Genomic DNA, 12,795 nt, shown 5'->3' on the forward strand with positions numbered 1-12,795 from the left:
GGCAGGAAACTGGCAGGTAACTGGAAACGGGACCTGAGGGCTGAAGCAGAGCGATGAACTGTGCTACAACATTGCTCGGACACCTCCATTTTGGAGGAGGTGCCTTATATATGGTGAAGTCCTCCGGCCATTGGCCGGGGACTCCTTAGGACGGCGCGCGCGGCCCCTTTAAGAGAGGGGGAGCGCGCGCGCGCGCGCCCTAAGCACCGTGGCCGGGAAGGAGCGCGCACTGCTAGCAGAGTGGGAGGAAGACGCCGGGCACGGAACGGAGAGGTGAGGGGAACAGCGTCCCTGCCTAGCAGGAGGCAGGGACGCCGACGCTACAGTAACCTTAGAGAGCACTTAAAAAGTAGAATTTCAATATTTGCAATTTTAAAGGTAATCAATACTGAGGAGGATCATTTAATATTACAGGGTTTAAGTAAACTGCAGGCCTGGGTTCAGAAATTACAAATTAAGTTTAATGCAGATAAATATAAGGTCAAGTACTTATGCCAAGGATATAAAATGTACAATTATGTACTAAATGGTAAAACACTGGATAAAAATATTACTGAAGAAATGAAGAAAACTTGGATGTATATGTGGACAGCAAACTTAAGTGACCAGTGCCAGGCAGCTGCTGCTAAAGCAAAAAAAATCATGGTATGCTTTAAAAGAAGCATAGATGCTCATGACGAGAACATACAGTAGGTATGCTTATATAAAAGTCACTAGTGTGGCCACACTTAGAATACTGCGTACAATTTTAGGCTCCAGTGTATAAAAAGGACATAACTTTACTACAGCAGGGGCAGAGAAGAACACCCAAGGTTATTAAAGGAATGGGTAAACTGCAGTACTAAGACCTGTTATCAAACTTAGGGTTATTTAGTTAGGAAAAACAAAGGGTAAGGGCCGCTATCATTACAATGTACAAATTATGAAGGAACAGTACAGAGATTTTTCTAATGGCATTTTTAGGCTATGTGCCCACGATGCAGAAATGAAGCAGAATATTTCTGCAGCATTTCTGTATCTCCCTGGCAGAAAAAGCGCATGCAGATTGTGCATGCGTTTTTCCTGCAGAATACATGCGGATTCACATACAAACGGCATGGATTTATATAGTGTGACCGTAAAAATAAAAAAATAAAGCTATACTTACCTCCGATGCCCCGCCGCGCGTGCTGTCGCGCTCGTCCTGGCTTCTTCCTGGTTGCCGGGCTCTCGCGAGACAGCCTGCGGTCACATGACCGCGACGTCATCTCAGGTCCTGGAAGATAAGCGCTGCAGGGGCCGCCGGACAGGTGAATATAAACTTTATTATTTTATTCTTTTTTTTACAGGTACAATGGTACCCAGGTCTGGATGAGAGTCTTCTCTCCTCCAGAACTGGCTACCATCCGCACATTGAAACGCATATAATCCGCGTGTACAAATGTACAGACACGGATTATATGCGTCTCAATGCAAGTCAATGGCGGCAATTCCGCTGCGCTTCCGCAAAATTAATGGACATGCTGCGGATTTTTGAGCGCTGCAGAAACGCTGTGGAAAAATCTGCAGCATGTGCATTGACATTGCGGAATGCCATTGGGGACCATGGGGCAGCGGAAACGCATGAAAAATGCATCGTGGGCACGCAGCCTTACACCTAAGCCTAAAAAAAAAAAAAAAAAGCGGTGCATCCTCTATGTCTGGAGTATGGGTGGGAAACCTTTTTTCTGCCAGGGGCAATTTGGATATTTATACCATCATTCGGGGGGTCATACAAAATTAACAACTTGAAAATTACTCAGCTATATTTGGTCAAACAATTAATTAACTCATTGGTAATGTCATGGTTGGAGCTGCTTCTTTTTGGTGTGATTTGTGATGTACGGTGGTAGTGATCTGGTTTTCCAGATTTGCGTCGGTACATTACATAGGAGATGCTAGGGCATTTATACCTCACAAGAGACTCTGGGGCATCTACAGTAAACATCACACGGCGTTCATAGGAGATCTGCAATAACAAGCAGACCCCCGGCTGTCATGCCAACCCATCGGCGCCCCGCGATAATATGACAGGGGTGCCGATGGGCAGGGTTTGTTATGCGCATCCGGTTTGCCTGAGTTAAATGTCTCTGTCAAATATTGGCAGTGGCATTTAACATGTTAACAGCCACTAGTGGATCGCGATTCAACCCGCGGCTGTTAGGGGCACATGACAGCTGATCAAATCATCTGTCATGTGCCGGGAAAAAAGCGAGCTCAGCGCCAGAGCCCACATTAAAGGGAGGGATGTGACCTATGACGTAACTATACGTCATAGTTCGTGAAGGGGTTAAAAAAGTGGTCTAACACTAAGACACCTATTAGATGATGTAAACTTAGAATAGATATGAAAAAATTCATCAAAGTTATCATACAGGCTTACCGGAGCAGTGCACTCATTGAGTAGTACGCAATGACTAACAGCTCATGATATAAACGCTATTGATATGCAGATTACCACTATAACTGCAAATAAATAGTACTTGTGCAGGTAACAGGTTCCCTTTAAGATAAGGTGTTGTAAAGAGGAAGACCAGCCATAATTGTATTCATTTTTATGTAAAATACGCACTGGAGGCAGAGTTATCTTTCGGGCAACGTCCTCCCATAGCCTGCAAGAGGTCATTTATATAAAGTGATAAAAGGTGATTTATCAACAACATGGCATCTGATATGAGACATACAGGGATCACTCTCCTCAGCAGTCTGTAACCTGTATGCCCATATTAATAGGTTAAATAGGTCAAATGTGGTGACAGATTCACTTTAAATGATAGATTTACACTTTTTAGGCTGCAACTGTTTAGATGCCATTTTTGGATTTGTATAACTCTGGTAAATATACTTGCAATATACAAATTATATATATATATATATATATATATATATATATATATATATAAATTCTAATTAATCGCCAATATAACAACACTTACTCGAATTGCAATCTGAGGACTTCCAGATGAAATATGAACTAATCCCAGTCGATATGCTGCTTCACCTTCCATTTTTTTATCGCATCCTGTAAGAAAAAGAAGGGAACTTAAAAACATGAGGGATTTCTTAAAGGGCATATACACTGCTCAAAAAATAAAGGGAACACTTAAAGAACAGAATATAACTCCAAGTACATCAAACTTCTGTGAAATCAAACTGTCCACTTAGGAAGCAACACTGATTGACAATCAATTTCACATGCTGTTGTGCAAATGGAATAGACAATAGATGGAAATTGTTGGCAATTATCAAGACCCACTCAATAATGGAGTGGTTCTGCAGGTGGGGACCACAGACCACATCTCAGTACCAATGCTTTCTGGCTGATGTTTTGGTCACTTTTGAATGTTGGTTGTGCTTTCACACTGTGGTAGAATGAGATGTACTCTACAACCCACAGAAGTTGCTCAGGTAGTGCAGCTCATCCAGGATGGCACATCAATGCGAGCTGTGGCAAGAAGGTTTGCTGTGTCAGCGTAGTGTCCAGAGCCTGGAGGCGCTACCAGGAGACAGGCCACTACACCAGGAGACGTGGAGGGGGCCGTAAGAGGGCAACAACCCAGCAGCAAGACCGCTACCTCCGCCTTTGTGCAAGGAGGAACAGGAGGAGCACTGCCAGAGCCCTGCAAAATGACCTCCAGCAGGCCACAAATGTGCATGTGTCTGCACAAACGGTTAGAAACCGACTCCATGAGGGTGGTATGAGGGCCCGACGTCCACAGATGGGGGTTGTTCTCACAGCCCAACACCGTGCAGGACGTTTGGCATTTGCCACAGAACACCAGAATTGGCAAAGTTGCCACTGGAGCCCTGTGCTCTTCACAGATGAAAGCAGGTTCACACTGAGCACATGTGACAGACGTGACAGAGTCTGGAAACACCGTGGAGTGATCTGCTGCCTGCAACATCCTTCAGCATGACCGGTTTGGCAGTGGGTCAGTAATGGTGTGGGGTGGCATTTCTTTAGAGGGCCGCACAGCCCTCCATGTGCTTGCTAGAGGTAGCCTGACTGCCATTAGGTACCGAGATGAGATCCCCAGACCCCTTGTGAGACCATATGCTGGTGCGGTTGGCCCTGGGTTCCTCCTAATGCTGGACAATGCCAGACCTCATGTGGCTGGAGTGTGTCAGCAGTTCCTGCAAGATGAAGGCATTGGAGCTATGGACTGGCCCGCCCGTTCCCCAGACCTGAATCTGATTGAGCACATCTGGGACATCATGTTTTGGAAGTGCATTGAGGTGAAGGGTACATTCCTGGAAAAGGAAGAAAAAAAAAAAAAACTCTTTAAATCTCTTAGTTTGCGAGTGTGAACGAGCTGCGTGTGTCCGGAGCGTAAGTGCGAACGAAAGTAAGTGTGTGACTTGTTTTTCAGTGAAGAGGTATTTGGGAATCCTGCAGAAAATACCTGTGTGAATTGCGGTGAGTGCTGCATTGTGACCTGCTGAGTGCTTTTCTACCTGTTTAGATTTATTGGGCTTTTTAAAACCTATTTTCTCACTACAGTTTTAGTTTCTTAGTTTACTACCTGTGTATTTAAGGGTTAACTACATTGCACTAAAATCCTGAGGTGTAGATTTACTCACAAGGGGTTAATTAAGGGGAAGGGGTCATAATTAAGGGTTATAAGGGGCAGCTGGTTGGACATCAAGTCCTTTGGAAGTGCATTGAGGTGAAGGGTACATTGCTGGAAAAGGAAGAAAAAAAAAAAAAAAAACTCTTTAAATCTCTTAGTTTGCGAGTGTGAACGAGCTGCGTGTGTCCGGAGCGTAAGTGCGAACGAAAGTAAGTGTGTGACTTGTTTTTCAGTGAAGAGGTATTTGGGAATCCTGCAGAAAATACCTGTGTGAATTGCGGTGAGTGCTGCATTGTGACCTGCTGAGTGCTTTTCTACCTGTGTAGATTTATTGGGCTTTTTAAAACCTATTTTCTCACTACAGTTTTAGTTTCATAGTTTACTACCTGTGTATTTAAGGGTTAACTACATTGCACTAAAATCCTGAGGTGTAGATTTACTCACAAGGGGTTAATTAAGGGGAAGGGGTCATAATTAAGGGTTATAAGGGGCAGCTGGTTGGACATCAAGTCCTTTGGAAGTGCATTGAGGTGAAGGGTACATTGCTGGAAAAGGAAGAAAAAAAAAAAAAAAAAACTCTTTAAATCTCTTAGTTTGCGAGTGTAAACGAGCTGCGTGTGTCCAGAGCATAAGTGCGAACGAAAGTAAGTGTGTGACTTGTTTTTCAGTGACTTTGGATTCAGGGAGTTTGGAAGGGAGGACTTAGGACTGAATTGCTGACTGTATTTCATTCTTTCTTTACTTTACTTTTTACTTCATTAATCCACCTGACCTACTTATCTGATTCCCCCGTCCATACTTGATACTTAATTGATCCCCCGTCCATACTTAACTGATCCCCCGCCGATATCTAATTGATACACTTGCACATCCCTAATTGATCCCCGTCCATACACCTATATATAAATAATTGTGTTTTGTACTTGTATATATATACTGACTGTATCCCCATATTTAGAATGACGTCCATTTTGGCCGGAGCCGTGCAGTGTACATCTTGCGCAATGTATGCATTCCGTGAGCAACCGCTCGAGGATCCATACTGCTGCGAGAGATGTGAGCATATCGTGCACTTGGAAGCCCAAATTCTGGATCTAAGTGCTCAGATAGCGGTACTGAGGAGCATCGACAACATGGAACGGAGTTTGCTGCTCACCGAGCAGACACTCAATGGGTCAATACTGGGGGTGGAGCATAGAGGGGAAGTGCAGGCTGAACAGGCAGGGAGCTGGATAACAGTTAGGAGGGATAGAGGGAAGAAGTATAGGAAGGCTGGTTCAGAACCGGCATTATTGGAGCACGACAGATCCTCTGACCGCCGGGGGAGTGTATGCTCCAGTAATGAGGGGGAGGGGGGAAGTGTAGGGCAGGCAAGACAGGTTCTGGTAGTGGGTGACTCTATTAGGGGGACAGACAGGGCAATCTGTCACAAAGACCGGGATCGCCGAACGGTGTGCTGCCTCCCTGGCGCTCGAGTCCGGCACATCGCGGATCGGGTTGACAGGTTACTGGGTGGGGCTGGCGAAGACCCAGCGGTCATGGTCCACATCGGCACCAATGACAAAGTGAGTGGTAGATGGAGGGTCCTTAAAAATGATTTCAGGGACCTAGGTAGGAAGCTTAGGGCAAGGACCTCCAAGGTAGTTTTCTCAGAAATACTACCAATCCCGCGAGCCACACAGGAGCGCCAACGGGAAGTTAGGGAGGTGAATAAGTGGCTAAAGAGTTGGTGCAAGGCAGAAGGGTTTGGGTTCATGGAGAACTGGGCCGACTTCGCGGTCGGCTACAGGCTCTACCGTAGGGACGGGCTGCACCTCAATGGGGAGGGTGCAGCGGAGCTGGGGAAGAAGATGGCTAATAGGTTGGAGGAGTTTTTAAACTAGAGACGGGGGGGGGAACCAAGGAAATAGGTGGGATGTGAGGCAAGCAAGGGGGAAGGGGAGAAGTGAATATAATGAGGGTGGAGAGGGGGGTGGAGATAGTATAGTTAGATCGTTAGAGAAGAATAGGATGCTAAATAACCCCAAAGTTTTATCTTGCATGCTGACCAACGCAAGAAGCCTGACCAATAAGGCGGATGAGCTGCAGGCGCTTATATCGGAGGAGAGGTATGACATCGTAGGTATAACAGAGACTTGGCTAGACGATAGCTACGACTGGGCGGTAAATTTATTAGATTATAGTTTATTTAGAAGGGACCGGAAACAGGGGAAAGGCGGAGGAGTCTGCTTATATGTAAAGTCATGTCTAAAACCCAGACTAAGGGAAGATATAGGAGAGGGAGAAGAGGGGGTCGAGTCCATGTGGGTAGAGATAGAGGGAACTAAAAATAATAATAAAATATTACTGGGGGTCTGCTATAAGCCACCCAATATAACAGAGGAGAATGAGAATCTGCTATTAGGACAAATAGACAAAGTAGCAAAACATAATGAAGTGATTGTAATGGGGGATTTCAACTACCCGGATATTGACTGGGAAACAGAAACCTGTAGATCTCAGAAAGGAAAAAGGTTCTTGACAAATATTAAGGATAATTATCTCTCCCAACTAGTGCAGGAACCAACGAGAGGGAAGGCCGTGTTGGACTTAATATTGACTAATAGGCCTGATAGAATAACTGAGGTACAGATAGGGGGGCACCTAGGTAATAGCGACCATAATATTATCGACTTCAAAATGCCCTTCAGTAGGGTTATCAATAAGGGAACAACAAAAACATTAAACTTTAGGAGGGCGAAGTTTGATCAGCTGAAAGAAAACCTTCAACTTATTGACTGGGACAAAGTTCTTAATCAAAGGAATACGAATAGTAAATGGGAAACCTTCAAAAGAATTCTGAATACTCAGTGCGAGAGATATATACCGTATGGGAATAAAAGGGCCAGAAATAAGAGGAAACCAATATGGTTGAACAAGAACGTAAAAGGGGCGTTAAATGGCAAAAAAGAGGCATTCAAGAGATTAAAACAGGAAAACAGTAAGGAGGCACTAATGTGTTACAAGGAAAAAACGAGAACCTGTAAAAAACAAATAAAAATAGCGAAGGAGGAAACAGAGAGACGTATTGCTAGGGAAAGTAGATCAAATCCCAAACTGTTCTTTACGTATATAAATAGTAAAAGGATTAAATCGGATAATATTGGACCGATAAAAAGTGAGGAAGGCAAAATCATAGAGAAAGATGAGGATAAAGCTAATCTATTAAATAATTTTTTTTCGACAACTTTCACAAAGGAAATCGAACTAACAGGAGAAATGAGAAGTGACAAACTTAATCCTCCACTAAGTATGACAAATCTAACCCAAGCTGGGGTACAGAAACGCCTCAGTAACATTAAAATAAACAAATCACCAGGACCTGATGGCATACACCCACGGGTACTAAGGGAACTAAGTAATGTGATAGACAGACCGTTATATCTTATATTTAAGGACTCTGTTGAGACTGGGTCTGTGCCACTTGATTGGCGACAGGCGAATGTAGTGCCAATATTCAAAAAGGGAGCGAAAAGTGATGCCGGAAACTATCGGCCGGTGAGTCTGACGTCCGTTGTGGGCAAAATTTTTGAAAGCTTCATTAAAGAGGCAATTATGGAGCATCTTGATGCTAATAATCTTTTAATCCCGAACCAACATGGATTCATGAGGAATCGCTCCTGCCAAACAAACCTGATTGACTTCTACGAGGAGGTTAGCTCTCGAGTAGATCAGGTGGAACCAGTGGATGTCGTGTATCTCGACTTCTCAAAAGCATTCGATAGCGTGCCACATAATAGGTTGGTATACAAAATGAGAATGATGGGGCTGGGGGAAAATGTCTGCAAGTGGGTAGCTAACTGGCTAAAGGATAGAAGGCAGAGGGTGGTTATAAATGGAATATACTCAGATTGGGTAAGTGTCACTAGTGGGGTACCACAGGGGTCTGTACTAGGCCCAATGTTATTTAATATCTTTATTAACGACATAGTCAACGGGATAAATAGTAAAATATCAATATTTGCAGATGACACAAAGTTATGTAAAACAATTAATACAAAAGAGGACAGTGCAGACCTACAGAGGGATTTGGATAAGCTGGGTAGGTGGAGCATTAAATGGCAAATGAGGTTTAACGAGGAGAAATGTAAGGTCATACATATGGGAAGGAAAAATGGAAGTCACCAGTACTCACTGAATGGGAAATCATTGGGGAATTCAGAGATGGAGAAGGACTTGGGCATCTTGATTGATAGCAAACTAAATTGGAGTGCCCAAAGTCAGGCCGCTGCTGTAAGGGCAAACAGGGTAATGGGATGTATCAGAAGAGGTATAGCTGCAAAGGATGAGAACATTGTTCTTCCACTGTACAAAGCACTGGTCAGACCACACTTGGAATACTGTGCTCAGTTATGGGCCCCAATATATAGAAAGGATATAAATGAGCTTGAAAAGGTACAAAGGAGGGCAACAAAATTTATAAAGGGAATGGAGGGACTGCAATACCCAGAGAGGTTGGCAAAACTAGGACTATTCAGCCTGGAAAAGAGAAGGTTGAGGGGGGACATAATAAATGTGTACAAATATGTTAGGGGACAGTATAGAGATCTTGCCCGGGATTTGTTCAAAAGGAGGGATATTACGGTAACAAGAGGGCACTCACTAAGACTGGAAGAGAAAAGGTTTCAGCACCAGCATAGGAAGGGGTTCTTTACGGTAAGAGCAGTGAGAATATGGAATTCACTGAGTGAGGAGACGGTAATGTCGGATTCACTACACCAGTTCAAGCGGGGACTGGATGCATTTCTAGATACCAGGCAGATTTCAGCATATACTTAAAAATAAAATAAAATAGTAGGTTGATACAGGGATTTATTCTGACTGCTGGTTTCAGAGTCGGGAGGGAATTTTTCCTCAGGTGAAGATTGGCCAAATCATTTGGGGTTTTTGCCCTCCTCTGGATCAACTTTAGCAATTACAGAACTAACAGGTCGAACTTGATGGACGCAAGTCTTTATTCGGCTTTACAAACTATGTTACTATGTTACTATGTCTCGCTCCATCCACCAATGTCACATTGCACCACAGACTGTGGAGGAGCTGGCGGATGCTTCAGTCCAGGTCTGGGAGGAGATCCCACAGGAGACCATCCGCAACCTCATGAGGAGCATGCCCAGGCGTTGTAGGGAGGTCATACAGGCACGTGGAGGCCACACACAATACTGAGCCTCATTTTGACTTGTTTTAAGGACATTACATCAAAGTTGGATCAGCCTGTAGTGTGTTTTTACACTTTAATTTTGGGGGTGACTCTAAATCCAGGCCTCCATTGGTTAATAAATTTGATTTCCATTGATGATTTTTGTGTGATTTTGTTGTCAGCACATTCAACTTTGTACAGAACAAAGTATTCAATGAGAATATATCATTCAGATCTAGGATGTGTTATTTGAGTGTTCCCTTTATGTTTTTGAGCAGTGTAGATATCATAGAGCAATAAGATGCCACTCACGCTGGAAAAGTTAATGCACTACATAAGCAGCCATTTATTTGAATGACCTGCATGCAATGTAAAATACAAATCAGGATCGATTCGGCACCATCAAATAAACCTCACTGCAAGGACGCACTGTGTGACCATTGGGATATCTTGGTACTCAACGTCAAAAAGAGAATTACTGTGGATTACTTTGATGAGACAGGAAAAAATTGTCACTCTCCATCCCGCAAAAAAAGTTCCTTAATTCTAGATACATTGCAGGGGTAGGGTCACACGAGAGTATAAAAAATATTTCAGAGTTTCATCCAGAAAAATGGTACGATTTTTTTGCAATGTGTGCAATCCGTATACAATCCACTTTTTTTACAGCGGCAACTTTTAATCATTTGCAAGACCATTTCCAGTTTCCTATGTTACAGAATTTCAATATATCCGTAAAAATTGGATAATAACAATAATAATAATAATACATTTTATTTATATAGTGCCAACATATTCCGAAGTACTTTACAATTAAGCTGGGACATGTACAGACAATAAATTCAATACAAAGTAAAACAGTTTAAACAGCTATGTTAGGAGTGAGGATCCTGCTTGCAAGCTTACAATCTACAAGGAAATGGGGGGGGCACAATAGGTGAAAAGTGCTTGTTATTTCAGGTCTGGCAATTATAATAAATAGGGATTTTCATATAAGGCTGCATGATCCGGTCATCAGCCCGTATGTTTAAGTGCAATAATCAAGTATCGACGGCAGTTATCCTGTGCATGGCGGGTGTGGAGACAGATGAATAGTAGGGAACAGATTCTGAATAATATTTAGAAGGAAGGAACATGGGAAAGTTAGTTTACTGAGTTGAAGCAGTAGGCGTTTTTAAAGCGCATTTGAAGACGTGGGGATAGGAATCAGTCGGATCGTCTGGGAAAGTGCATTCCAGAGAATTGGCGCAGCACGAGAGAAGTCTTGGAGATGAAGGTGTGAGGTTTGGATTATGGGGGATGTTAGTCTTAGATCATTTGTAGAACGGAGGGCACGTGTAGGGCGATAGATAAGAGATGAGAGAGGAGATATAAGGCGGTGCAGAACTGTGGAGAGCTTTGTGGGTGAGAGAAATGAGTTTATACTGGACTCTGTATCGAATGGGTAACCAGTGGAATGACTGACACAAGATGGAGGCATCGGTGAAGCGGCTGGACAGAAATACGACCCTGGCTGCCGCATTCAAGATGGATTGGAGAGGAGAAAGTTTGGTGAGAAGGAGACCAATCAGAAGAGAGTTGCAGTAGTCCAGACGAGAGTGAATAAGAGCGACAGTAAGAGTTTTAGTAGTTTCAAAGGTGAGAAAAGGTTGGATTTTGGAGATGTTTTTAAGATACAGGTGGCAAGAGCGGGTGAGTGATCGGATGTAGAGAGTAAAGGAAAGTTTAGATTCGAATATGACCCCAAGGCAGCAGGCGTACTGCTTGGGAGTTATGGTTGAACCCTCCAAGGTAATTTCAATGTTAGGTAGAGTTAGGTTAGTAGAGGGGAGAAACACAAGAAGTTCAGTTTTGGAGAGATTCAGTTTAAGATAGAGGGAGGACATGATGTTACAGACAGCAGACAGACAATCCTTGTTATTTTGTATTAGGGTAGGGGTGATTTCAGGAGAGGAAGTGTATAATTGGGTGTCGTCAGCATAGAGATGGTACTGGAACCCAAATCTGCTGATTGTTTGTTCAATAGGGGCAGTGTATAGAGAGAAGAGGAAGGGGCCTAGGACTGAGCACTACGGAACCCTGATAGAGGACAAGGAGAGGAAAAGATACAGTGAAGTAGCGGTCAGAGAGATAGGAGGATAACAAGGAGAGAACGGTGTCCTTGAGGCCTATAGAACAGAGCATAGTGAGGAGGAGCTGGTGATCCACAGTGTCAAATGCGGCAGAGAGATCCAGGAGAATCAGCAGGGAGCAATGACCTTTAGATTTAGCTGTTATTAGATCATTAGAGACTTTAGTGAGGGCAGTTTCAGTGGAGTGTAAAGAGCGGAAACCGGATTGTAGAGGGTCAAAGAGAGAGTTATCTGAGAGATAGTGGCTTAGATGGGAGTGGACCAAGCGTTCCAGGAGTTTAGAGATAAATGGCAGATTAGAGACAGGTCTGTAGTTAGCAGTGCAGTTCTGGTCTAGGGATGGCTTTTTAAGTAAAGAGGTTATGATTAGTGTTGAGCGAATTTGTTCGGCATTTCAAATTCGGGTTCGTGTTTGGGGTTTCGGCTTGTTCGTGCAAAAAAATTGGCTCCGCCCATGAACATCCCTGATATGCCACACTGTCACGCAGATAACAGTGTGATAACATCTGCGTGACAGCGTGGCAAATCAGGGATGTTCATGGGCGGAGCTGATTTTTTGGCGCGAACAAGACCGAATTTGAAATGCCGAACAAATTCGCTCAACACTAGTTATGATGGCATGTTTAAATGAGGAGGGAAAGATACCTGAAGAAAGAGAGAGGTTAAATATTTTAGTCAGGTGAGTGGTGACCACCGGTTAGAGGGACTGCAGGAGATGTGAGGGAATGGGGTCACAGTTGCAGGTTGTAGACCGAGGGTACAACAGTGTCAACCCGTACTATCCGTCGGCGTCTGAATGAAAAGGGACTGTATGGTAGGATACCCAGGAAGACCCCACTTCTTACCCCGAGACATAAAAAAGCCAGGCTGGAGTTTGCCAAAACTTACCTGAGAA

At 43.8% G+C, this 12,795-nt stretch overlaps 1 protein-coding gene across 3 annotated transcripts in view; it reads right to left on the reverse strand.

Annotated features, from left to right (window-relative positions):
- TTC29 (tetratricopeptide repeat domain 29) overlaps nucleotides 1-12,795 on the reverse strand; it is a 387,470-nt gene that overhangs the window by 223,694 nt on the left and 150,981 nt on the right. For all 3 annotated transcript variants that reach the window (XM_073642501.1, XM_073642502.1, XM_073642503.1), the window contains one exon: nucleotides 2,955-3,040. In XM_073642501.1, coding sequence (XP_073498602.1) covers nucleotides 2,955-3,040 — 86 coding nt within the window. The remainder of the gene's footprint in view (nucleotides 1-2,954; nucleotides 3,041-12,795) is intronic.

This window comes from Phyllobates terribilis, unplaced genomic scaffold, assembly GCF_046119375.1.
Source record: "Phyllobates terribilis strain yellow unplaced genomic scaffold, ASM4611937v1 Scaffold_1__5_contigs__length_1240528914, whole genome shotgun sequence".
Taxonomy (NCBI): Eukaryota; Metazoa; Chordata; class Amphibia; order Anura; family Dendrobatidae; genus Phyllobates; species Phyllobates terribilis.